Consider the following 26990-nt stretch of genomic DNA (forward strand, 5'->3'; position numbering starts at 1 on the left):
TCTAGTTAGCGGTATAGACCATACAATTCATACAAACTTTATTATTTTTGGTATATTATTAGTAAATTTTTTGTATAACTCTTAAAAAAAATGAAATTTTATATCTAATCTAATTTCTAATAACAAACCAAAACAAATTTCAATATGTTTTAATATAACAAATTTCAATATGTTTTAATATAAAATAAAAATACTTTTTGATATTATTAGTCTAACTCACATGGATTTTAACTTTGAACCTCATTCTTTAAATATTATTCCCTAACAAGAGGATTACAAAAAAATTTTTTTATCTATATTTTAAATTTCATATTTAATGATAAATCCAATTTTATGATTAAAAAACAATATAATTACTCTCAAAATTTCTAAACAAATTGATACATACTCACACCATAAAAATCTCAAAACTTTATACACATTACTTAATAATTAAAAAAACACAATACACGATGCCGTGTACTTCTAATGGCATCATTGTTATTTCACATTTCGGCTGTTAAAAAATAGCTGTAGTCACCATGAAAAGAATATATATTGCAAATCTAATCTGTATATTTATCATCTTTTTAAAAGTTTAAATTGATGTTCTAAAATTTTACGACATGTCAAATGTTCACATTATTGCGCAGCAAAGGATATTTATCAATGGCTCTCTAAATAGGAACACCTAATAATTTTTTTATTAACTGGACAGAATTCTAGCCGTTGCACTAAATCGAGAAAGTCCATGGATTAATAAGGTTCATATCACACTTACGGGTGCACTTGGCATAAACGAGTTTTCAAACTGAGCACGGTTGGCATTCCAAAGTACCAAACCCCGCTTCTCCTCCTCTGCTGCTACTCGGCTAAACTACGGTCCATTTCAGGCACCCCAGGGCTGAAGGAGGGACCGATCGCCACAGTTTTTCATTTTGTTTTTCTTTTCAGCGGAATCACTTCGCAGAAATGCCGAAGTCGATCAAGAGCAAATCCGGCAGAAAGGCGCTATCAAACATCTCAAACTGTCCCCATCTTACCAATCGGAAGAAGAACAATGCAAAAGAAGCTCAAGAAGCTCAGAAAAATGCCACAGGCGTTGCCGATGCTTCGCTTGATCGTCTTCATGCCGTCCATGCCAGTTTAGCTCGGCTCATTAACCAGGTACTTCCGTCTCCTCCTTCCATTTTTCCAAGATTACTTTAAATTTAGCTTCACAGCTCTAGAAATATCTGTGATGATGTAGCTTTATGCACTTTCGATTTGTTTTGTTCTGTCATTCCTTGAATCATAACTCAATTTTAGATTCACAGATTTAATATCAAGAATGCCTCGGCTCATTGATTGTTTAATCGTATTTTAGCTTGTAGATTTTCACAGTTCATAATATTATAATCAGAATTCCTGGAATGCTTCAAACCTACATGATTTTTCCCAAATTGATCTTTGCAAGGCGACATACAACTTCACAGGGTTAATATCTGAGATACTCTGATTTGATGTCCATCGAATTGAAATTTCCGCGTGAATTTTCTTGACTTTTGGTTAACATTCGGTCTTCGGCTATACTGCTTAGAACACTTTCTTTGATGGCGCTTTAACTGTGCTTTCAGCATCTGTTTATCAATGTCCGACAAGTGACCACAAAGTTGGTCAATTGAACTAAAAACTAAAGCCATTGTGAATACAGAGTGGAAGCGCGAAAACATCTCCTAGTCATTGATCATTGTAAGGGGACTATTGCACTGCCTAAAGTGCTTTAGTCTAATGTCCTTTTAATTGTTGACCTAGAGTATGTTAGTCAAATTTTCTTTAAGATTGTGTTTTCTACTTGAACTTTAACCGGTACTTGAATTTAGCTTGACAACTCTACATATAGATTAACTTTTGTGTACAAATTTTTGCTGCTTCCATTTCTTAATTGTAGCTCAAACTCAACTTCAAATACCAAGGTCACTAATGTTTTCTTGTATCATTCTTTTAACCTAGATCCATTTCAACTTCACATTTTTAATATCTGGAATGTGTTGGTTGATGCTCATTGAAGTATGATTTGGTATTCTTTCACTCGAAATAAATTCATAGTTAGTAATGAACATGTCAATGAAGTTACATGTTCAAACAATCTTTTCTTAATCAAATGTTTGTAATATAAATATTGAATAATGGCTCCATACTCTTTGTGATTAGAACCTTAATCAAGAAAATAAGCATGCTTGACCTAGTTGACCAACCAAATGAAGCATGAAACCCATGTTTGAAAATAATAGTTTTCTTAATCAAAGGAGCATTCCATAAGATATACATATTGACATGAGTTCAATGACAATTATGAAGACTGAAACTAGTTACATTTTCCAACATAGGGCAAGATCACAAAGAGCTTAGTCTTGAGCTTGGTGTGATGCCTTGCTTAGAAGAAGACTTGGTTACTGTATTTTTGATGATTCATGAATGTCTTGGACCTTGGTGTTTTGATGGTGCAAGAGCTGAAGACCGAAGGGTTGGATCCTTGAACCCTAGGATGGACATGTAGTTTTGGAGTCTAGTGTTAGAGTTGTCTTGCCATGTACTTATGTGATACAGCATAACTAGGGTTTGTAAACCCTAAGGAAGACAATAATACTAGTGTGGAGAACTTGTGTGATACAGGCTTGATGTATGTGAAAAGGAGGACTTTCCTATGTTGTTGAAAGCATGCTGAGAATGTTTGGTGGAGTGACCTGCTTTGTTTTGCCTAGGGAATGATTCCTAGTTAGGAGTATTAGTGGCTATTCTTATGGCATTCTTATTCCAGGGGCAGGGTATGCTTATGGTTTCATTGGCTAGGGTTTGGGGAACAACCAATGTGGTTTGACGCCAATGTCTTTGTTATGGGTCCTGAACATAGGTGACTAAGTTAGTGTGATAAGAATTGTTGTATTGGTATAGTAGGTTATGATCCAGCTCAGCCATAGGTTTTTATGTGAACAGAAGAAGAGTCGTGCACGTATGATAACTACTGCAAAATAAGTTTTACACCCATGAGACCATTTCACAGTTTGAAGCAGTGAAGCAATTTGCAACCACTTTAATGTGTATATAGAGAAGCTATGCTTTTTCTAAGGTTCAAGGTCAATGTTTTTTTTCTTCTTTTACTCAATGGTTCTTGTGGCTAGTAAAACTAAGAATCATGTAGTATGTTTATTCATCTTGGGTAGGTTAATTTTTCTTTCAAGTTTCTGAAGTTCCTGAATGATAAAATAATTCCTGGACACCTTTTGTTTCGTTGTGAAAATTCTGAGAACACGTTGATTCATTTGGTTGCAGATTGATGGACTTGTGGCTCGTGCTCATAAGGTCAACCTTGTGAACAAATTGGATGTTTGTGATCTAGAGTGCTTCATTGAAGTATTGTCACGAACACATTTAACATTACAGGTAACATTGTATTAGTCTTCCTTTTGCATGCAGCATTTTGAATTTCAGGAAATGAAAGCTGAGTTTTACCTTGCTTGCTTTGCCAGGAGTGGGTTCCTAAATTTGAACAACCATTTGGCCATTGTTCAGTGACTGTGAAGAAGCAAACTATTCCCTCTACACCAGCTGTTTCATCTTCAATTGAACATGATGGAAATTTATTTCCTCTAGATGATTTTTCAAACGCGCTTCCTCCTTCACCCCTGGTAGCATGGCCACTGGGCATAAGGGGTGACTGTGAGAAGGAGTTATTCTTGCTGACACCAATGCCCAAATCAAGACCAGCTTGTACTGATTCCATAGTTTTCCCTGCTTCAGAAGTGGTAGCATCTGTTAGGAAAGGTGAATCAGCATCTATTGAGGCTGTGAGACCACAACACATGGAGAAGGAGTTATTCTTGCTGACACCAATGCCCAAATCAAGACCAGATTGTACTGATTCCATAGTTTTCCCTGCTTCAGAAGTGGTAGCATCTGTTAGGAAAGGTGAATCAGCATCTATTGAGGCTGTGAGACCACAACACATGGAGGTTGTGACTCCACGAATTACAAAGAACCTTTTAGTGAGTCCACAACATGTGGAGGCTGGGACACCACAAATTACAGATAACCTTTCATGTAAGTATACTCAGAGCTTCAAAGGCAAGCTGCCAAATTTTGAAAAGGAGGATACTCTGAAGATGTTGTCAACACCTGGTTTGGAAATATCTCCTCCAAAAACTTGTGCACTGCTGAGGCCAGTGTCAGAATCATCAGAAGAGGGTCAAGATGCTTCTAACCAATCAACTCCTCCCCCAACTATCAGAACTGCAACATTTGATGAATCCCCCTCAGAGGATTTGGAGTTACAGATTCCAAAGAGCCTCAGGATCAAGTATCCATATCTTTTTAAAAGTGAAGCTGAAAATTCTCTATCAGTGACCCCGGTACAAACTTCCTCACATTTTACAATATCACCTCCTAAATCTTGTGTCCTGCTGTTTCCATCAGATGAAGTGTTGTCTGATGATGTTCCTGAATCACATAAGGTAAATGAAAGAGACAAAGCTCTCCCGTTGTCAGGTTATCCTCCTGGACTTTCTGCGTCAGAAAAATTGACTAAACCTGGGGAATATGAGAAAACCATTGAGCAGAAAATCCCAACCAAAGAATGTTTGAAGACAGAGCATCTGGGTTCCTCAAGTGACACATTGCTATATTCTGCTTTGAGTTCAAAGATGATGCAGACTAAGGGAGGGCAAAAGAAATCTCCTGAACCAAGTGAGATAAAATCTGAATCAGGCCTTGTGCACCTGGACAATAATATCTTATCTGGTATGCCGAGATCTCTTTACAATCCTGGCGCAGTTCTTCTTGTTGTGTCTCTATCTGTTTCTGTTTGGTATGATCTTTTTCATGGTAATTGCATAATAATGGCATAGTGAATTTTTTCACAGATTTTGCTTCGCTAAGTTTTACCATACCTCAAAGTACTCAAGTGTCTAAATGTGATAAAAACAATGTGTTGAATAAAGAGAAGTCTGGTAAACAACCTGGAGAAGAGACTCTTCGGAGAGAATTGTGGTCTAAACTGAAAGCAGAATCTGCAGACAGACCATCCACTGGCACATCTGCATACCCAGCAGCAAGAAAAGATTTCTTTTGTAAGCCTGACAAGGCTTCGTTTGAAGACAATTCTTTCAGAAATGATGCAGCAAAGATATCAAGCTTGGCAAGGCCCATTTTCTCAAAGGACGAGGGAAGCTCTGATTATAGAAGTGTTGCTTTGACCAGATGTACAGGAAGAGTATCACTCATGGAAAGTATTCAAAACACAGGAGGTGATTAAACCTTTCAGTTTCAATTCATTTTCTATTCTGTTTGTCTTCTTTATTGTATGATTTAAGGGTTGAGATTATGTTTACATTATTAGCATATTGATCAGGAATCAAGATTATGTTTTCATCATTGGCACTTTGATATTATCCATGCCTCCTTGTAATTATTTGTTGTAGGTTCTGTTGAGTCTATATATTTATCCATTCTGCAATTCTATAAAAATATGTCTTGCATGAAAAATAAGTAAAAGCAATTGTCTTTCCCCAGAAGCCAAGAAATTGATGTTTGGATAAATCTAAATTGAATCATCATCAACTACTTTGATTTGTTTTCTTACTTTAACATTGTGTTTGCCAGATGGGTCATACAAGACTGGAGATGTTTCAATGTTGGATTCTATGAAACGACTTCAGGTACGAGTGTCAAAATGTATTATCTTCACATGTTTACAATTTATCTCTAGCAACATACTCTCCAGCTATATTCCTGCCGAGTTTAAACTTTAGACGATGGAAAAAACGATAAAACATGTCCAAAACCCCCAATAATAACTCTGCTTTGATGCTGGATCTATGAACTGGAATCTCCTCAAGTGCACCTTCAAACAGCAATATAGGGATAAGCATGATCTGAATGAAACCACACAAGGAAGTGACCTCCTTCAATTAAGCTACCTCCTCCATTAGAGTGTCCTCTTTCTAAATTCAGAACTGCAAATACGTAATGATAAAAGCTAATTAATTGCCCACCACCAAAGAATTGAGATAATGCAAAGCTTGAGAGTGTGCCCTCCCTTGGGTTACTTGTTGAGAAATTTAGCTCGAGCAGGTACTTGCATAGGTTTAGTGTGAATGTATATGAATTGTTTGAGACATTTGAATGGTGAACAGTTAGGAAAAACCATTAATTCTATTTTGTAATTTACTTTTTTTTTGTTGGTAGTTTCTATTCTATTAGCTGACATTTTAAATTGTTACATAAAACAGACAGGCAGGATAGTCTACTCTGCTTCCAGGTGCCCAAATAATTTTTTCTGAGAGGCCTATCGTGAGTGGAAATATGCTTAAAAAACCAGTTGAAGCTGCCCAAAGGGAAACCAGGCAGAGCAAAAATTGAGAGAGTGAGTGACTAACACATACATGTATTTGCAAGGTTGGTTTTGCCAAAATGGAAACTAAAACTTCCTCAAACCCAAAACTGGCAAAAACATAAAAGAAGAAACTTTGCAAAATGCCAAAATATATATGGAAAATTGAAATTACACTGGTGGAAGAACGGAGCTCGAAGAAATGTCTGCTGGGACATTAATGGGGTGGTCTTTGGAACCAGTAACAGATTTTGAAGCTAGGATGCCACTATGTTTCTTAGCCAGCCATTTGTAGAGAGTGAGGAGCATGTGAAGTTCCCATTGTTTTAGCTCCAGACCAGCAAATTCATGTGTTACCAACAACTTGGTATGCCAATACAGTTCAAATGTCCTGAAAAACTTGGCGTTGTGAGTTTTTATTCAAGCCCGTATCCTTAATCAACTCCTCAAGTTCAGCTTGGAGAGCCACATTAGGGATGGAAGCCCTCTATTTTTACTTCCCCTTTCCAGTAATTTCAGTTTTTTTGTGAGCGGTGGAAGGGCTGGTTAGCATCCATGTCCAGACTCCACACAATGTTTTAAAACTCGGACTCAGACTCGGAACTGGCTGAGGGTCAACTCTGGCTCGGACTTCGACTTGGAATCGACTCGGTCTTTGTAAAAAGTACATCAAATATTTAATTTTTAATGAAAAACATATTTTTTAAGCTTTTCATCAATGTTTCCAAACTCAAAGCATTAGAGTAATAGAGAGAAGACAACATAAGATCAAAGTATGCTCATAAATATATCTATTATATCAAAATGGCACCCAATGCACTGTCTAATACATGTAATATATGGAGATCAAAACAAAAACACATAACCAAGGAGGCTCTAAATGGCCTCTACAACAAAACAATACAACTGCAAGGCTACAAGTCACTAATACATAATACTATCTCATTGATCGACATGATCAATGATCAATAATCGGTGATCAATACTGCTAGACATGGAAACATCATCTGCCCCTGACTTTGAATCAGATTTAGATAGGGAAGCCCATGGCTCCTCCACTTCATCAAGGTATCCTACTGCAACTATAGAAATACTAGCTCTAGCACTAGTTGCACGCTGAGATAGACAAGCTATGCTCTTTCATTGCGACTAAGTAGAGGAAGTGCCTGTAACTGGAGGACTTGGGGATGATACTGGTGCATCTGCATCTAACTGATCAGTCCCTAATGCATCCAAGTCCATATCAATATCAAGATGAATATCCTTGTCAAGGTCACTTTGTTGGTTGAGTCTCCACTACCCAATCTGAGGTTGAATCAGTATCTTCCAACACAATGGGATCTATATCAGGTATTTTGTTCAATAATTGGTTGCATCTTAGTCAGAGGCTATATTGGATGAAGACTAGATCATTTAACTGTTTTTGTTCTAAACGGTTTCTCTTCTTTGTGTGAATCCTCTCAAAGACAGACAGATTACACTCACACCTAGAAGCAGTGCAAGTTTGACTCAAAACTTGGATTGCAAACATTTGCAATTGAGGACAATGGCTACCAAATGCCTCCCACCAGTGCGCTGTGAAAAACATAGTTGTATAATGAGTTAGTTCAACAAATTATATCCAATTTTCAAATTATAAACAATTTAACGAAATAAGAATTTGAAATTTGAAATTGTTTACATGACTCATCTGCTTCCCTTGCAATACTTGTTTTGCCGAAGGTACTTGTGGCTCTACTGAAACAAGTGATCTATCGGTGTATCTTCAGCTGCTCACTCTCATCAGGGATCATGCGCTCAAGGCACTCATACAATCCATCTTTCACTTCCCTAGTCAAGTCTTCTCCTAGCTGAGCTTTATAATGATACCTTGGGTTCAAGAAATACCTAACTGCATGTATAGGTCGATGGAGTTGATTGTTCCATCTTTGACCAATGATCTCCCAAATAGGTCCATACTTAGCCACTCTATCCTTGTATGTTTCCCTTATTTTCTCCTTTGCCTGATCCATAGCCTTATAAATGAAACCCATAGCCAATCTTTCCCTATCCACCAACTGCAACACCTTAACTAATGGCTCAACACTTTTCACAATCTTTGCTACCTTTTTCGAAAATGTGTCATCATTAAGTTTGTTTCTTATGTCTTTGCCATCCTGTTTGTGGAAAACATATTTTGCAAGTTTTTATGTTGGGAAAACATAGATTGCAATGTCAAAAAGTGAGTTGAAAATCTTGTGATGACAGGCCTAACAAGGTCCTTGCCCCTTGTGTTTTTCCTCATTAGGTTCAAAACCCATGAGTGATAGTAGATATACCTTGTTATGCTTTTGGCATGCTCTACAATGTTCTTGCTCGAATCTATTTTACCAATATCCTCAGGCATGAGGTCTATGCAATGTGCAGCAGTTTACCAACAAGAACATAGTTAGAGGCATTATCTGTGTTGATCTGAACAACGTTAGCCACCCCCACCCGTTCAACAACCTCATCCAAAAGTTGAAACAACAAGTGTGCATCTTTCACCTTATCAGATGCATCAACTGATTTTAGAAACATGGTTCCTTGTGGGCAAAAGATAAGAAAATTTATGATGGTACGGTTCCTTTGATTAGTCCATCCATTTGACATGATGGTACATCTTGTTTTCACCCATGAGCTTTTGAAATCTTCCAAATATTCATCAATGGACATGACCTCTTTATGCAAAAGAGATTCATGCATACTAGGGCCTTTGAATCACTTACTAGCAACAATGATGGCATTAAACATAGGTTCATAATACAATGAACGGGAAACATTGAAGGGGATATCAAAATCATACCACCATCTGGCTATGTATTCACAGGCAGTTTCTCTACATTCCTTCTTCCAATGGTCATCTATAGTAGGCTGGATTTGACTTCGATGAGCTTGAGGACCATGTGCACTATCAGAGGGGGAGGAGGGTGAGAAATAACTTTTGATACCACCCTTCTTTATACCCTTACTATTATCTTGAATAGACTCCAAAGAGGGAGGAACAAAGCGAAAGGGGTTGGATGCATCAGTACAAGGGATAGATGAAGAGGCCCTCATAATCAAAATTGGGGTTGGTTGCCATCATTCGATTTATACTCCTCTTCCTCCCTATTTCAACCTCTATTGATTTTTGCCTAGTTTTGTCTTCCTCAAACTTCTCAATTTTTTCTAGCAACTCCTTTCTAATTTCCCCAATCTGCTTTGATGGTGCCGCGCATGGGACTGTTTGGCCTCTAATATGGTTCACATTTTCTAAAATATCATCATTTTCTTAGTTGCCATCGCTGGTGCTATGATATATATTGCCTACATCAATCTGGACTAAATTACAGGAGTCAAACATTTGGCATCAGTTCGGACACTAGTAAGTTCACATGGGCTAGAAAGGGCAGTTGTACATTGTGATTTCAGGGCATATTTTGATGTTTTCCACAAGTTTTTCTTAGTTGTAAAAGCTTAAAACTCATGCAGGATTAACACAAGTGAAATATAGTTGGTTCACCTGGAAAAAAAAATTAAAACCTGTGATTACATAGCAGTGAAAACACTTAACTTGTAATTTTTAGATTTAATGTGTTGTGAGTTATGATATTAATGTTGAGACATCTTTATTTGGTTTTTCCTCCTTATATGAAGATGTATGCAATTTTATCTCTCCAGGAGAATGGCCATGCGTAAACCCTGCTCCTAGGGTTTCTCCTCTGCACTATTCGGTCCTTCTACCAGCTCTGGCAGCACACCAACATCGATTAGGGGTTCTTATCCACAGAGGCCGTGTTCTGGCCCGACAAATGACAGAAGGGGGGTCCACTGGGACCCCATCATACAGGAAAGCAGTCATGCAGAAAAACAAAGCCCATGAAGGCTTCAATATCCCAGGGTATGAAGCCCGAAAAGACAGTTCTGAGACAAGTAACGAAATGACAGTCCAGGGGCAAAAAGATCCAAATCTTGGATCAGAGACGCCAGGAAAGGACAGCAACAGAAAGGAGAAGCACGTGAACAAATCGGACAAAGGCAAGAGCAGCTCGGTTCCAGTAATCGAACTGACAGACGAAGAAAAAGACCACAGAGAAGGAAAACGCTCTGCAGAAAAAGAGGATAAAACGGAAACCTCTAACCTCAGCCTCAAAAATAACCTGCAAGGAGTCTGTAAACCTAAAAAGAAGGAAGCCCTTAGAGTGGTCTTTTCAGATCCACATATCCAGGTCTACAGAGACCACATGATGGAGCATGCAATCATCTGCAAGTTTATGGGACTGTGGCCAACAGAACGAGCCCTCTGCCAATGGATCAAGCAACACTGGAGACCAAAAGGTGATGTCAAACTCCATCTTGGAGCTAAAGGTTTTTTCACTGTTGTTTTTTCTAATCTAGAAGATAAGGATAGGATCTTTGATGGAGGGCCTTACTTCCTCTCCTCAGCTGGCCTCTACATGAGGCCGTGGAAAGCGAACTTCACACCTGAAAAAGAAACCTTCACTCGTGTCCCCGTTTGGATCCGCCTCTTCTCACTCCCTATCGACTACTGGGGTCTAGCAACCCTTAAGAGCATCGGAGACCGTCTCGGCACCTTCATTAAAGCCTCAGAGGCAACAATGCAAAGGAAATACACTTCCTGTGCCAGGATCTGCGTCGAAATGGATGTTTCAGGCGCCTTGCATGACGGACTGTGGTTAGAGTTCAGAGATGAAGATTACTTCCAAGCCATCGACTACGAACAGATCCCCTTCCGATGTAGGAAATGCCATGAACACGGCCACCTTATCAGGGAATGCCCATTAAACAAACCAACAGAAGAGGCCAAACTTGAGCAGCCAGCAAAGGACCAGGAGGTTTTCAAAAAACCAAAACCACGACAAAGGGCCTACAGGAAAAAAATAAGCAAAGCAACAATAGATCCCAGCAGAACCCTTAATCCGTTCAACATTCTGGACTCAGAAGCTGACTCGGAAGGAAACCACAATGAGACAGCGCTGCCAGAAGACCCCCAAAAGAATAAGACAGAACATAGAGCTACGGATGCAGAAGATTACACTAATGACACAGAATTTCAAACGCAGGAAGCAGCAGACGAAAGAGACGAGGACATAGACATGCTCACAAGCGACGGGGGGAGTGAAGACCTGGAACTCAACGAAGTCTTAGAAAAAGAAGGGGTCAACCTACCAGATATGGAAAAGCAATGGAGAGCTCAGGGGCTGGAAAATATCCCAGAGGAAGAAATAAGGAAGATCCGAGATCTCTTCATCGCAAAACAACAAGCAGCGCTAGACAAACAAAAGAAAAGGTTAGGAATCATGAAAGGCACAGGTAACCATCCTAAAAGCATGTTTCTTCACTCTCTGGGACGAAAGCAGAATAAAAGAAGAGGCAGGAGGACAAATGGAGAGGTTCTCCATGATTTAGGTATTTTTTTGATCAATTCAGGTAAAATGAAGGATTTGCATGCCTTCCTGTCCTCCCAATAACCTCCTGGTTACTAATGAAAATCATCTCCTGGAATACAAGAGGGCTAAACAGCCTCAACAAGCAACGACTTCTCAAGAGGAAGTTACAACAGGAAAAGCCGGACATCATGCTCATTCAAGAAACAAAATGTGCCACTGCTCAGCTGGAGATCATCACCAGGAAGCTAGGAAACTCTATCAAATACATAGACGTTGCAAGCCAAGGATGGGAAGGAGGTATTGCCACCCTTTGGGATTCCAAAGCCATCGAAATCATCTCTATGGAAGCTACCAGATCATATATCGCCACAGAATTTCAACTAACAGGTAATTCTGAAACCTACCTCTGTATTAATGTATATGGGCCTCAGCGACTAGATGATAAAATCTCTTTCCTGAGCATGTTAACAAAATTAATGCAAAGGCATCAGCACTCCAAGATAATAATGGGAGGGGATTTCAACATGATCACCACCCTACTGGAAAAAAAAGGAGGTCTCAGACGCCTCAATAAAGACTCAGAGCTCTTCGTGGACTTCATGGATTCTGCAAAGCTTGTTGATATCCCCCCTAAAAATGGGCTCTACACTTGGAATAACCGCAGAGGAGGAGAAAACAGGATAGCTTCTCGCCTTGACCGTTTCTTGATCTCAGAAAACATCTTACTGGAAGGAACAACAGTAGTCTCTGATATCCTCCCCAGTGGGGGATCGGACCACTGGCCCATCGTCCTGGAAGCTGCTTTTCTAGAGACCCCTAAAAACAGACCCTTTAGGTTTGAGAAATTCTGGCTAACTCACCCAAATTTTCAGGAACTGGTAAAAAAATGGTGGGAAGAGCCCAGAAACATCAGAGGGACCAAAATGTTTAAACTTCAATCCAAACTGAAGTTCATCAAACTCAAAATCAAGGAATGGAATTCAACCGAATTTGGTAACATATTCCAAGATAAACACAATATAGAAGACCGACTAGGCCAAATTCACAAAGAGTGGGCCTCAGGGATCAATAAGGAAAACTCCATTGAACAGGAAAGGATCCTAATGCAGAAATGGCATATCAGATGCCAACAGGAAGAAATCCTTTGGAAGCAAAAATCCCGCATCCAGTGGTTGAAGGAGGGAGAGCGAAACACAAAATTTTTCCATAGATCGACAATGGATTACAGGGGAGCCAACAAAATCCTCAAGCTCACTAATGCTGCTGGAGAAGTCATTCAGAATCATAATGAGATTTCAACCTTGCTTACCACTCACTTCAAACAAATTGCCCAGGAACCTCAAGAAGAACGTGTGGAAGCCTATAAGGAAATCACCCAGGCCATTCCCCAAATCATTACTCCAGCTCAAAATGCCTCTCTGTTAAGAAAGATATCAATGGAAGAGGTGGAGGAAGCAGTTAAAGACATGCCAAACGATAAAGCGCCTGGCCCAGATGGTTTTACTATAAACTTCTACAAAGCTTGTTGGCAAACAGTCAAAACAGAGGTCTGGCAAGTAGTTGAAGACTCAAGGCGCTCTGGCTCAATTCTTAAAGGCCTAAACTCCACCTTTCTAGCCCTAATCCCCAAAGAGGAAGAAGCCCGAACTCCAGAAAAGTTCCGGCCTATAGCCTTGTGCAACGTGATCTATAAAATCATCTCTAAGGTCATCGCCAACAGACTCAAACCTATCCTCCCTGACATCATCTCGGAGGAACAATCAGGCTTCGTGGAAGGTAGACAAATTCTGGACAACATCCTCCTGGCACAGGAGATGATTCACACCTTACAGTCCAAAAAAATCCCTGGAATGATGATTCAGTTAGACCTTTCAAAAGCCTTCGATAAAGTAAATTGGAAATATCTGGAGGCCACTTTAAGGGCTTTTGGTTTTGACAACAGGTGGACCAACTGGATTCTCGCTCTCATCAAGTCAACAAATTTCTCTATTCTGGTTAATGGATCCCCCTCGGCCTCTTTCTCGCCCTCTCGAGGCATAAGACAAGGCGACCCCTTATCCCCCTTCCTCTTTGTGATCCTCATGGAAGGGCTTAGCAGATATATTCACAAAGCCAAAGTAGAAGGAAAAATTAAAGGATTGCGCCCTTTCCCTTCCACCCCTGCAACTACTCATCAGCAATTTGCCGATGACACCATGCTACATGGCTCCTCCACTGTCAAAGAGGCCACGACTTTCAAATCTATTCTTTCTCTCTTCAGCAGGGCATCAGGTATGGAAGTCAACCATTCTAAATCGACTATCTTTTTCTTTAACACTCATGTTTCAATTCAGAATCATCTCACGGGCATCTTAGGCTTCAGAAAAGGCTCTCTTCCCTCAAAGTACCTGGGAGCTCCGCTCACCACCAAGCCATGGCAAAGGATCCATTGGGAAAGACTCATAGCAAACCTGGAAAAAAGATGCAAACATTGGACCCACAGGGCCCTCAACTTTGCGGGACGCCTAGTTTTAACTAAAGCCATCCTTCAGGCTATCCCTCAGTACATGCTCTCTATCCTACCGGCACCCAAAGCTATACTACAACAAATTCGTTCCATCCAAAGATCTTTTCTCTGGAGTGGCAGTGCAGAAAAAAGGAAATGGGCTCTCGTGGCCTGGGATAAGATCTGTAAATCGAAAAGGGCTGGAGGTTTAAACCTAATCGATCCTGAAATCAGCAACAAAACAGGAGGTGCCAAGCTGTGGTGGCGTTGGCTCAAAGAGACCAACCTCCCCTGGGCCCGTCACTGGAAGGAGAAATACACCCCTAACTGCAGAGACCAGGATCTCATCAGACTCCAGAATTTGCCGGAAGGCTCGCCAATCTGGAACCTAGCCAAAAGAAACCGAAACATTATTCAAGATCATAGTTTCTGGGAGATCCGGAATGGGGAATCTGCCCTCTTCTGGGAAGATGCCTGGCAACAGCATCCTAAGCTTGAAAACCCCGACCTCGAGAACTACAAAAGAAACTGCCAGAACAGGGGAATTTTTACAGTCCATCAGTACTGGACTCCCAATGGAAATGACCAGGCTTGGCGTGAATGGACTCTTCCAGACACTGGCAATCCCAACGAGGATCACAATAGAATACATGACCTCCTCCAAGTCCTGCTAAAAAGAAAAATCAGGATAACCTCGGAGGCAGACAAACTGAGATGGGGTATGAAGGGTAATGGAAATTTCACTCTAAAAGAAGCCAGAGAACAGCTCGAACTCACAGAGCAGGGGGAGCCAGCCCCGTGGCTCAACAAGGTCTGGGATCCCCTATTTTGGCCAAAAATTCAAACCTTCCTTTGGCTCCTCATGAGGCGTAAGACGCTCACCTGGGAGAACCTGAGAAAAAAAGGATTCGAAGGCCCATCCTTCTGTCCAATGTGTAAGCAAGCAGAAGAAACAATGAACCATTTATTTAATACATGTGAATGGGCTAATCATATTTGGCAAGGGTTAGAGGCCATCATGCAGCAGCATAACAGAGATTTAGAATCCATACAAAATACAATCACCAATTGGCCAAGCAATTACTCAGAAAACCCCCAAATCAATAGCATTTGGAAAATCCTGCCTGGCTTCATCACTTGGACAATCTGGAAAGAAAGGAATAGGAGAATTTTTCAAAATGAACACAGGGATATAGAGCACTTGAAAGTTACCCTAATTGAGAACATTCGCCAATTGATTCTGGTTAAAAGCCAAATTGACCCGTCCTCCAAATTCTCTGCGGAAGACCAGCGAATTCTGAACGCCTTCAACATTCGCAATGAGCAAAGCCAAAAGCCCCCAGCTAAACAGCAGAACATCAGAACCACTCCAAACTGTTGGTCTCGCCCTCCAGATGGCTTCCTGAAACTGAATTTCGATGGGGCCTCACGTGGCAACCCGGGTCCAGCAGGCATCGGAGGCCTCATCCGCAACCAGAGAGGGGAAATTCTCCACATCTTCAGTCAAGCATTGGGCGAAGGCACTAACAATGAAATGGAATTTGCAGCTATGGAGAAAGGTCTAAAAATCTTGCAAAGAAAGCAGGCAGACAACGCAGTTATTGAGGGCGATTCCGAAATTACAATCCTGGCGGCAAGGAAAATCTATGGAGGCACGCCGATCAGCAAAGTAACTAAACACTGGCGTCTAGCCATGGTCACGGAGAGCATAGGGAATTTGCTCGGGAAAATGAAGGGCCTCGTCTTCCAGCCGGTTAGAAGGCAGGCAAACTCAGTAGCAGACCACTTGGCAAACCATGGGATTGATAGCCCAAACGAAATGGTGGACAGCTGTTGGCATCAGATCGAGAATAATCAACTCAAGGAAAGGTGCTCCCACCTCGCACGAATGGACGTGGTGGCAGCTGACACGGCAGAATGACAGGCCGCCCATTTCTCCTCCTCAAGATCATGGACAGGACGACGGGACGCGAGCTTTCATTACACAGCAAGTTTCATAGGACCTTATGGTTGAGGGAAATAATGCCTACTGCAGATCACACAAATTTGTACAGAATTGGGATCCGGGGTGACATAAGCTACCGCCGAACCACAGGACAATGGGCCACATGGCGCATTCACAACCGTGCAGGAGAAGGCCACCGAAAACATTCTCATTCATCGCATTTGCCTCCCACGACCCTGAATTACAGCATTTATGTCGATCGGACAGGCAATTTGCATGTTATGATCCGCTTCACCGCCCGAAATCCTCCTCCTACCATCTATATATCCTCGCCCGATCTTCACTGGAGCATCACTGCTTTGATTCCTTTCACTTTGCAACCTTCGCATTGCATTATTGCTCAGGCCTTCATCATCCAGGCGAGTGCTACCATGGCGGGGGATGGATGCCGAAACAACGCTGCAAACAGAGAGCTGCAGCTTGCAAAAGAAATGTATGAGCGCCGAGCCTCTGCGAGCAACAAACGTAAGATCATTGATTTGGAAACCTCGGCTAAAGAGGAAGAAGAGAAGCTTTCTGATCAGCAGCTCGGCCAGGAAGTTGATTGGCTGCAAGATCCAGGGACGGCCAGCACTCGGGCGACCCAGTTCGTCCGCACCCAGGCCGAAGCTTGGCGAATGAAAACCATCCTGGCTAAGGCCATGGATGTTCAAGAGGAGCAAGCGGAGCAGCTGAGAACTCTTCAACGTTTTGCTGCCACCATGACCCATGATCATATGGCCGTTGTTGAGAGCAGTGAATTTAAGCTCTCCGCTATCCACCAGGAGCTGGGTTCGGTCAGCACAAAGCTCACAGAATTGATTAAGCTGCTCAAGAAAATCCTGTCGTCGGACAGTAAGCCTCCAGAGCCGCATCAGGGTGGCCCGTCGAAGGCCTAACAGAAGAATGCACACCACTGCTAAGAGAGGCACTCAACGCCCGACAAAGATTCCTCTGTCTTTTCTCCCTCGTCCCTCTGTCTGCCTATGTTCGGCTCAGTCTTGTATGTTTTTTTTGTCTTCTTCTGCTCAGTTATGTGTTGGCCAATCTTTTGGCTGGAGTCACCCTGCGTGGTGTACCCTTTTGGCAGCTCTCGATCTCTTCTCAGTTTAACTGGTTAGTGTGGTGCACCTCTTGGCAGCACTCCCTCAGTCTGTTGTCTCAATCAGTTTTGTTGGTAAGGCATGCCTCATAGCGGCCAGTCATCTGCCTCGGCAGATTTTTTGTACTATATGTTTCTTTTGTTAATATAAAAGCTCGCTTACACAAAAAAGAAAACACTTAACTTGTAATAACTATTTTTTTTGGATGGGATACAACCAAAATTACAAGATATATAAGCATTTGTACGTGTATTTTTGTGTTCAAAATCCATTCTGTCACAATTTTTATACTGTCAAAAAATTTGCACTCTAAATATGAACCCAACAATCCGTTTTGTTGTTTGGAGTTTATCATTCTCAATTATATTTATTGCATTTTTTTGGGTTTTTCTATTAAAAATTTAAAGCCGATGAAAATTTCTATTTAGTATTCGTAAATACTAAATAGCATAGCAGATCAAATTATTATTTTGGTAAGTACTAAGAACTTCCAACTTTACATTTTTAAATTGCTTTGATGTGAACGTTTGAACTTTGATATTTCAATAAAAAATAAATTAAAAGTAACACTAACCATTATTCTCCCAGTTATACAAAAGGAAAAGCTCTTACTTTAAGATGGAGAATACACCTATATGTAAATAAATAGCATACTATAGCATATTGAAATGGAGGAGAGTTTAAGTTGCAAAAGATTCCTTTTCTCATGTACATGTGCTCACAAACTGGCAAAGCATTTTTCATACATTAAATAAATTATTAAATTATATTATAGGCTCTTGGAATGTACCAATGCATGCTAAGAAATGCATATTTTTAAATTTTGCTATTTTGAAAAAACACACTGATTCCTTTATAACTTTATTGTCATTTTCTTATAATTTATAAAATATGCTCAATTGGAGCCTTGATATCAGGCTGCATCATTAAAATTTCGTTATTGATATCAATATGTAACATGAGATCAGAGGTGGTTGGAATCTGACTCAAAAAATGAAATTCAAAATCATGATTAAGTTTTATGCAAATTAAATCTTAGTATTCTGATTCTCTGTTATAATGTACATTATAAAATCTAGTTCCATGTTCTACTTCTATTTTTTTATTTTTGTTGTATTTTAATGTAAATTTTTTAGGGAGTGAATGTGGTGACAGCAACAGCGGGATGAGACCCCAACTACCTCCACAAGCCCCACAAGTTCAAGAACAGAATGTAGAGACAACAATAGGTACCCACAAACAATCAAGCAACATTTCCAAGAAGCCCTTAATGTAGTTCATGGAAAAGATAACACAGAACAAGACAAAAAATAGTGGGGGCTATGAGGAATGTAAATGCACTTTGTGTGATCGTGTCTTTAAGGGTAGCTATGGCATAATCTTTTGGGTATACTTGGGGTTAGGAGTGAAGGGTTAGGCAGTGAATGTGGTGACAACAACAACAGGATGAGACCCCAACTACCTCCACAAGCCCCACAAGTTCAAGAACAGAATGCAGAGACAACAATAGGTACCCACAAACAATCAAGCAACATTTCCAAGAAGCCCTTAATGAAGTTCATGAAAAAGATAACACAGAACAAGACAAAAAATAGTGGGGGCTATGAGGAATGGAAATGCACTTTGTGTGATCATGTCTTTAAGGGTAGCTATGGCATAATCTTTTGGGTATACTTGGGTTAGGAGTAAAGGGTTGCACATGTAGCCTTGAACAAAGAATGGAGATGACTAAGCTTCACATGAAAGCCAATGGAAACAATGAATGTGATAGTAGCATTGTATCTTCTAATAAGAGAGGTAGACATGAAGATTCATCCCAATGTATAAATGAACAAAGTCACATCCAAATTGAGACTACTCAAGGGGGTTCTAGTTCTAGGAGGACTAACGGAAGTAAATCCATTCAAAAGATGTACAATGTCATGCATAAGAATGAAGCAGATGATGCCATAGCAGATTTTTTATGGCAAATGAAATTTCATATAATGACACTCGTTCACCATACTATGAAGAAATGATGAGAAAAATCATACTTGCAAGGATAAGATATGCACCCCTGGGTTACAACAAAATGAGGACTTCATTGTTATATAGAGGGGTGACAAGAATACATGGACTTATGGAGGACCTAAAACAATGTTGGATTCATTCAGGTTGTTCAATTGTCATGGATGGTTGGACAAATATTCAACAAAGACCTTTGTTGAATGTTATTGTCACATCACCAGAAGGGCCTTATTTTTTAAAAGCAATTGATTGTAGTGGAAAAACTAAGGATGCTATTTTCATGTTTGAAATGTTGAAGGATGCAATTGATGAGGTTGGTCCATCAAATGTGGTACATGTCATCACGGATGCAACACATGTTTGTAGAGCATCGATCCAAAGTCGATATAGGCATATCTTTTGGACTCATTGTTGTGTACATGCCCTTAACAATGTCTTAAAAGACACTGGCAAAATACAATGGATTGCAAAAATCATTTCAAATGCGAGGGAGGCACAAATGTTCATCTGCAACACCATGCTTCCTTGGCAATTTACAGGATGTATTCAAAGAAGCATTTTTCAAAACCTACAAGCAATCGTTGTTTCATCAAAGTGGAATGCATGGACTGAGTCTAAGTCACCTCAAGCGAAGAAGATAAGAAAAATGCTTCTTAGTGAGGATTGGTGGGTTGATTGTAGATATGTTGTCTATGTCACTGCTCCAATTGTGGAGTTGACTAGGTATGCTGATTCAGATTCTTCTTCTCTTGGAGAAATATATGAATGTATGGATACCATGGTGGGTAAGGTAAAGCACATCATTCGCTAAATAAACCCTTCTTTGGAGTTTTTCCATGAAATCCCCACGTTGATAGAGAAAGGACGGAATAAACTCAATACCTCCCTTCACATGGCTGCATATGCCCTTAATCCAAAGTGGTATATGGAAAGACCAAATAGAATTCTTCTTATTGATGATGAAGAGGTAAAACCAGTGTTGTGAAAAGCGCGATTAAATCGCGCTTTTTTCATTCCTAATGCCGATTTAATCGCGCTTTTTATACCAAAAAAGCGGCTATATTTTTTGCCGCTTTTTTTCAAAAAAAAAGCGCGCTTTTTTCGGAAAAAGCTCAGGGTATCAGGGCAGCGTGTTTTATAATGCGTTTTTGGGTTTTTTCATGCAAGTTTTTTTGAAAGAAACAAATAATTTTTGAGTGGGGCAGCTTAATGATCAAGTCTAGGCCCTAGTATGGATATGCTATTCATGGTAATGTTAAATTCTTAAAGTAAAAGTGACATTCTCCTTAATCTTCATTTTCATCCTTTTACTTAAATTTTTAACATTACCATGAAATGACTCAGGATGTTTGAGAGTGGTTCCAGCCTCATTGGATTTCATATGGAGAAAGTAGAATTTTAGATTTCATTTAAAATCCAGCAAACTTATCAGTTTTTCAGGATTTCAGGATTGGGAGATTGTAATGTTTCCAGGTGACACCACCTGCCCGGGCTACCCCTGCCACCAGTAGAGGACGTGGTCTACCTCCTATAGCTCCTACTTCTAGTTCTTCAGCTTCTAGAGCACATCAGACTCCACTGCCATTTCCATCAGCACAGGCACCTGCATCTACATCTAGAGGGAAAGGGAAAGCTGTGGCATTTTCTCGCAAGAAGGGCAGAGGAAATCAATAGGATTAGACTTTCATTTTATTGTATATGACATTATGACATGATGAGATACATTATCATATTTTTTGTTGATATTTTGAGGCTGAGTTGGGACTCAGGAGTCAGGACTTACTATTCAGGACATGATTCAATGTTATGTGTGATTTTAGCGCTAGAAATGATATTAAACATCTTATATATTAGTTTTTTTATCATATTTATGTGTCAATGTATTTATTTTATGTTGTAGATGGTTTAGATATTAAAAAAATTGAAAAAAAATGAATATTTTTGTGCCAAACGCTTTTTTCCCGCTTTTTTCCGCTTTTTTCCCGATTTTTTCCGCTTTTTTCCCGGCGCCGATTTAATCCCACTCACGCTTTTAACAACATTGGGTAAATCAAGGGTTTACTGATGAAACAAGTGTGATATGGGAGCAATTTATTGATTTTGGTACATTAGGCCCTCCTGCATTCAGCCAAGATGCAAAGAGGGACATCAAGCATTATGCTCATAAGAAACCGCTTGGATGGTGGAGAATGTATGGGGGCTAGGTCCTAGAGCTCTGAAAGTTTGCTTCACGTTTGCTATCTCAAGTTGCTAGTTCCTTAGCTGTTGAATGGAATTGGTCCACTTATAGTTTCATCCACTCTGTTAAGAGGAATAGACTTACCTCTAAGAGCGTGGAGAAACTTGTTTATGTGCATAGTAGCCTTCGGCTTCATTCAAGGAAGCTACCTAAATATTTAGAGGGACGTACTGCATGATGGGATGTGAATGCTGAAGATGCTGCCCAAATTGATGCTGAAGATGGGGGCTAGGTCCTAGAGCTTTGAAAGTTTGCTTCACTTTTGCTATCTCAAGTTGGCAGTTCCTCAGCTCCTGAAGGGAATTGGTCCACTTATAGTTTCATCCACTCTGTTAAGAGGAATAGACTTACTTCTAAGAGTGCGGAGAAACTTGTTTATGTGCATAGTAGTCTTCGGCTTCATTCAAGGAAGCTACCTGAATATTTAGAGGGACCTACTGCACGATGGGATGTGACTGCTGAAGATGCTGCCCAAATTGATGATGGCAACGACAATCCTTTACCAAATGCAGGATTGGTTGGCATACCTTTAGATGACATTGTTGCATTTGATGATGATGATGATGATGATTATGTCGATCCAGTACTTAGTTAGGCTCAAACTTATATCGATCTCCTTTATGCTGAAGATCATACTTTATGATCATATTAAGCTTTGTATTTTTGTTGCTTTTGGGCATTTTGAATTATGTACTACTTTAGGTTTTTGTCTTTATTGAATTTTCTAGTATGAACATCAATATGATTCAGGTGGCTTTTAGTTTTGGTTTTAACTTTTATGATTCATTGATTTTCATTTATGTCATATGATCTTCATTTCAAACCTTCAATATTGGATTTATTAAGTATTTTGATTTATGTTATACTCATATGTTAATTGTTTGTTTAAATTTGGTATGTTGCATGTACATTTAATCTTTAATATTATACTTTGTTTAAAAAGGAATTATTTTAATTATATTTTCAATATTTATTAAATTTTAATATATTATAATATTGTCGCTCCCAACTTGGTGTTTCCTGTAAATTTGGGCAAAGCTTCCAACCGTACTGGATACTTGTTCCCACGTACCCAAAGCACCCACAAACCGGAAACTCGAGCAACATAGATATAAACTTAATGCAAATTTTAAAAGAAACATAACAGGGCTACTTCTACTTCTCTTTTGCTTTCTCTTTACAGTGGACAAAAATAAGGCAAGCATTTCACACGTAAAATGAGACACTTATTTTTGGTCAACTCCGACCCTAGAAAAACCCACTAGGGGAAATCCTGTGTGAAGGATATTTTATTTTTGCTTTTCTCAAAGAATTATTTACAACATTACAAACACAACTCAGGGTACTTATCTCTTCCTTGTTGCTCCTAGAAACTCGAGTCACAGTTTTGGAAAGTCATGCCTCTGTTCCAGACCTCTGACTGCCTTGGAATTCGGACCACAGTCAAAAACTTTCCTTTGTCAGAAATTCAACCACTATTCAGCAAATTCTTCCTTTTATACTAGTTGTTTAGGCAAAGCCCCTTAGTGTCCATGGACCATGGGCTACCTCTAAACGTGTGGTGACTGGTGCCTATCTTCTATGTGATTAAAGGTAAAAATAGAGAAACCTCTACTGCACCTTTGAGCGGAGGGGTTTCCACATATTTTATCCTCCAAGTTCCTTGGAAATGGCCACAATAATGTTTTCCAACCAGGGTGAGTTTTGCCAATGCCTTTGATAATCATGGGAAGTTTTAGCAATAGAACTTCATCACATCCTTTCAGTAGGTGCATTGACTCCTTTTTTTCATGTCTGCTTAGAATACTCTTGCTATCACTTCTTTTTGTAAAGATTAAAGGATCCAGTTGGATGTAGAGCCACAGGCATCCTTGTACATAAGGTCAGGGGAGTTGAAGCTTCCTCCTGTCTAAACGTTATTTGATTGCAAAATTCAAAGACCACCATAAAACCCAAAAATATTTCCATATGGACACCTTTTTGTTAAATTCAAGCAATTCTGGAAGAGAACATGTGGATAGGCTCAGGACTAGGCCGCACCATCTTGATATGGGTGGGTACACAACGTCTATTCTGAGGAGCTGGAAAGCCCCTAGGAAGGAACCTTGGTATATGGTTGAAGACTAGAAGTTGCTCCCTCATTCCCCACCATCAGTCCTAAATCTGTTGGGATTTTGAGAGTTACATTTGGAGAATACAATCAGTTTTCTTTTTGTCATTTGGCAAGTTTATTTATAACTCAGTTTTATTAAATAGCCCATTTGTTGATTTCTCTAGTACAATAGATACAAGTACTTATTTATGAAACTTGATAATTACTTCCAATGATGTAGATGATTATTTAGCTCTTTCAATGTATCATCAATTCAACCATAGAGACAATAGAGCAATAGATATCATAATGCACGAAGAGACGAGAAAATTTTACCTTGGCAAAACCCACTAAGGGTGAAAAAACAAGCCAACCTTTTCCTTAGAGAATCAATGCAACAAGAGATACATCAGTGAAACTAACCAGCAAGATGACCATCCACCAAGAGCCAAGCCAACTCTCCACAAAATCCAAGACAAGTGACCTCAATTCTGTCCACAAAATCTCTGCAACAATGTCTGGTTCAGGCCTACAAGAGGGCCGAAATTCGTCCTGCAACTCAGCCACAGACTTCTTACTATGCCACAGAAAAGTTGTCCACAACTTGGCCTCCTTTGATTATTAGAGGGAGGGAAAATAGAGCGAATTCCTTCCTCCTGATTTTGGCATAATACCCCTTGTCTTCTTCGTTCAGAACACAAATATCTGTGATGATCCAAAGTGCTCTCTTGGAGGAGATCGAATGAGCTACTTATAGCCTTCAAATAATCCAAATGGGTGTCTCTTTGGGCAGGCCAACATGATGGCTTGGAGCACCAACTTGGTCACTTGAGGCAAAAATGCAAATTTAAATTTTCATTTTCCTACCCTTGTAAAATTTTCTTTTTAAAATAAAACAAATAAATATTTCCTATTTCTTGAACATGCTTCATATAATTTTTCTTTTACAAATACAATTTATATTTCATCATCATTGCAAGTACAAATTAAACATTATGAATACCAACCATAGCTACAAAATTCAGCACCTTGGTTAGAAATATACTATTTCATTTTAGATGACATATTTTAACTGTTAGCAATTATTTATTACTGTCATTCTACAACTTTTATAGATATCATTTAAGTTTTATTTTAGAGCCCTATGGTATTGTGTTCTACTCAAATGCCTTGGTTTCTAGTATTACTAATGTTTCTACGAAGCCCTATAGTTGCAATGATGTTGGTTCTCAATGCTCATACAATCTAAATTTTCCTGTAGTATGAGGCTGCTTTCACTACTTATTTCTGTTGATAGCATGTTTTCGTGTAGGTTGGTAGAGTAAGCAGATTCCTCCAAAATAAAGGGTTTGGGAAGGCTGCTGAAAGACAAGCAAAATAGTGGTGAGGATATCTATTCCATGTTGCTATGATTCTATGATTATATTTTGTATACTGCAAAAATATATTTTGTTTTCCTTTTATCCCATGACTTAGCATAGTTGTATATTTTGTGGATTCGCAGAGGCGGTGGCATGCACAGCGTGCATCCAGGCATAAGAAAGATGACCCAAGGCTATATTTATCATTTTTGCAGGCTTTTTGTAGGCAAATAATATAAGCACTGGTGATATGCCACTTTAGTTTCTAGCTTGTATTACTAATACGCGCTGTCATATAAGACTTGTAAAATTGATCATGCGAAAAGAAAATTGAATCAAAGTATATCTTATCTGTACCATAATTAACTATTAAATTAGGACGTGAAATGATCCGCACTTATTGTTTTGCCCATCATCCGAAAAAGGATTCTGGTGCAAGTATTGAAGTTTATGAAGAGCAAAAGCCTTTACTAACCACTTTTTAGGTTTTAGCTTGTAGTATTACTATGTTCTGTCATATCTTTTATGACCTGTAAAATTGATCGTGAGGAGAAAACTGAATCAAACTAAACATTTATGTGCACCATAAGTACCTATTAATGAGGACATGAAATGGCCCTCACCTATTATCTTGCCCACGAGTCGGAAAAAGGATTCTGGTGCAAATATTAAAGTTTGAAGAGCAAAATATATACTGTTAATGCTAGATAATGAAAAGTTTCTTCACATAGCCTCGTGAAATGAAGGTTATGATTTAGGTCTCACGGTTTATACACGTAATCATTATATCACTTGAATTGACTCAGACTTTGTAATTGGCATGACTTGTGTGGATGGCTTATAAGTTTACAATTGAAAAACAATTCAATTTGCTATAAGTAAAATCCCAATGACCCTAAAAGTAATCTCGAAGAGGTTATCTAAGTTGCTTGCAGGGTACCACTTCTTGTATGTTCAGATTCTAATGCCTTAAATGTGCATGTTGTGTGTGAGAGATCAATTAGCACATTTTAGAATGTGAGACACTGTTTAGAATTATCCTATCAAAATCATGAGATTCTTTGCTTACTATTTGCTCATGCATTCTGCTGTTGGACTCGCCCATTATAACACTTAAAAAAAATGAACATTGGGTAGCCCCTCTACGTATTATTTATGAGATTGCTTCAAAACCAGGCATTCCTTCTATATATACTATGTTTGAAATGAATTTTCCTGGCACAGGTGGTGGCACATTGTTGTGCTATGCTGGGGCCTCCGCCCTGACGCTGGTTTTTTTTTTTTTCAAGTCTCGTTCAGATTTAAAATTTCTTTTAATTAATATTTTTTCTTAAATCTTTTCAAATTTTAAATTTCTTTTAACTAAAATTTAATTTGTATTTTTAATTAGAATTTATTTAAAAAATTTATTTGATTATAATTATTTAAAATTTAAATTCTAATTTTCTTTTATAATTTTAATTTTTTTTTATTTTATAATTCTTTTAAAAATTATTTATTTTAAATTTTTTTTTGTAAACAGCGGAGGGACCTTTTTTTTTCTATTACTGCAAATCAAAACCATCACATGTTCGTGGTGGCCTCAATCCGCCCCAAGGGGAAACCGGGTTTATTGGCCACCTTAAATTCTTAACAGCCATCCAAAAATAGAAAGTCCTAATTCTTCTTGTTCAAGCTAAGTATACTAAACAATCATAAAGACTTCTATTGTTTCGTGTCTGCATTCTAAACATCAAAAAGGAACTAAAGATGCCACTCTACTATCTAACAACTTCTTGAAACCAGCATATATACATATCTTCCATTATTGCGCCGCCATGCCTGTCTGCTGCTCCACTTCTTTCTTGATGTCTAGATAGCAGTCCTTTATCTGCTGCTGTATTTCATCCATTTTTTTGTCCTGGATTAACAGAGTGATCTGGATGTTCTTACTGGATCCGGGAGGAGATATTCTCAGTCTTC

General features: G+C 39.2%; 1 protein-coding gene across 2 annotated transcripts; it reads left to right on the forward strand.

Moving 5' to 3' along the window:
• Positions 1–678: 678 nt before the first annotated feature.
• On the forward strand, positions 679–25426 carry LOC149258982 (uncharacterized). 2 transcript variants are annotated; one of them, XM_089417168.1, is made up of 7 exons: positions 679–1146; positions 3292–3402; positions 3489–4755; positions 4956–5261; positions 5617–5672; positions 24980–25050; positions 25172–25426. In XM_089417168.1, exons 1-6 carry the CDS (start codon positions 952–954, stop codon positions 25046–25048), a joined length of 2004 nt encoding a protein of 667 aa, XP_089273294.1. In that variant the 5' UTR covers positions 679–951; the 3' UTR covers positions 25049–25050; positions 25172–25426. The 2 variants fall into 2 exon arrangements, with proteins under 2 accessions (XP_089273294.1, XP_089273287.1); XM_089417161.1 differs by having other exon boundaries at positions 682–1146; positions 4878–5261.
• The last annotated feature ends 1564 nt before the right edge of the window (positions 25427–26990 follow it).

This window comes from Pinus tabuliformis, chromosome 6 (genome assembly GCF_031772625.1).
Source record: "Pinus tabuliformis cultivar Carrire ecotype Pingquan chromosome 6, CPIR1, whole genome shotgun sequence".
In the NCBI taxonomy this organism is placed as follows: Eukaryota; Viridiplantae; Streptophyta; class Pinopsida; order Pinales; family Pinaceae; genus Pinus; species Pinus tabuliformis.

Bases quoted from the DNA above. Each gene is read 5' to 3' on its own strand.
- LOC149258982 (XM_089417161.1), top strand. From the start codon at position 952: ATGCCGAAGTCGATCAAGAGCAAATCCGGCAGAAAGGCGCTATCAAAC. The intron at 3,403-3,488 runs GTAACATTGTAT...TTGCTTTGCCAG, and splicing joins GAACACATTTAACATTACAG to GAGTGGGTTCCTAAATTTGA. The intron at 5,262-5,616 runs GTGATTAAACCT...TGTGTTTGCCAG, and splicing joins AAGTATTCAAAACACAGGAG to ATGGGTCATACAAGACTGGA.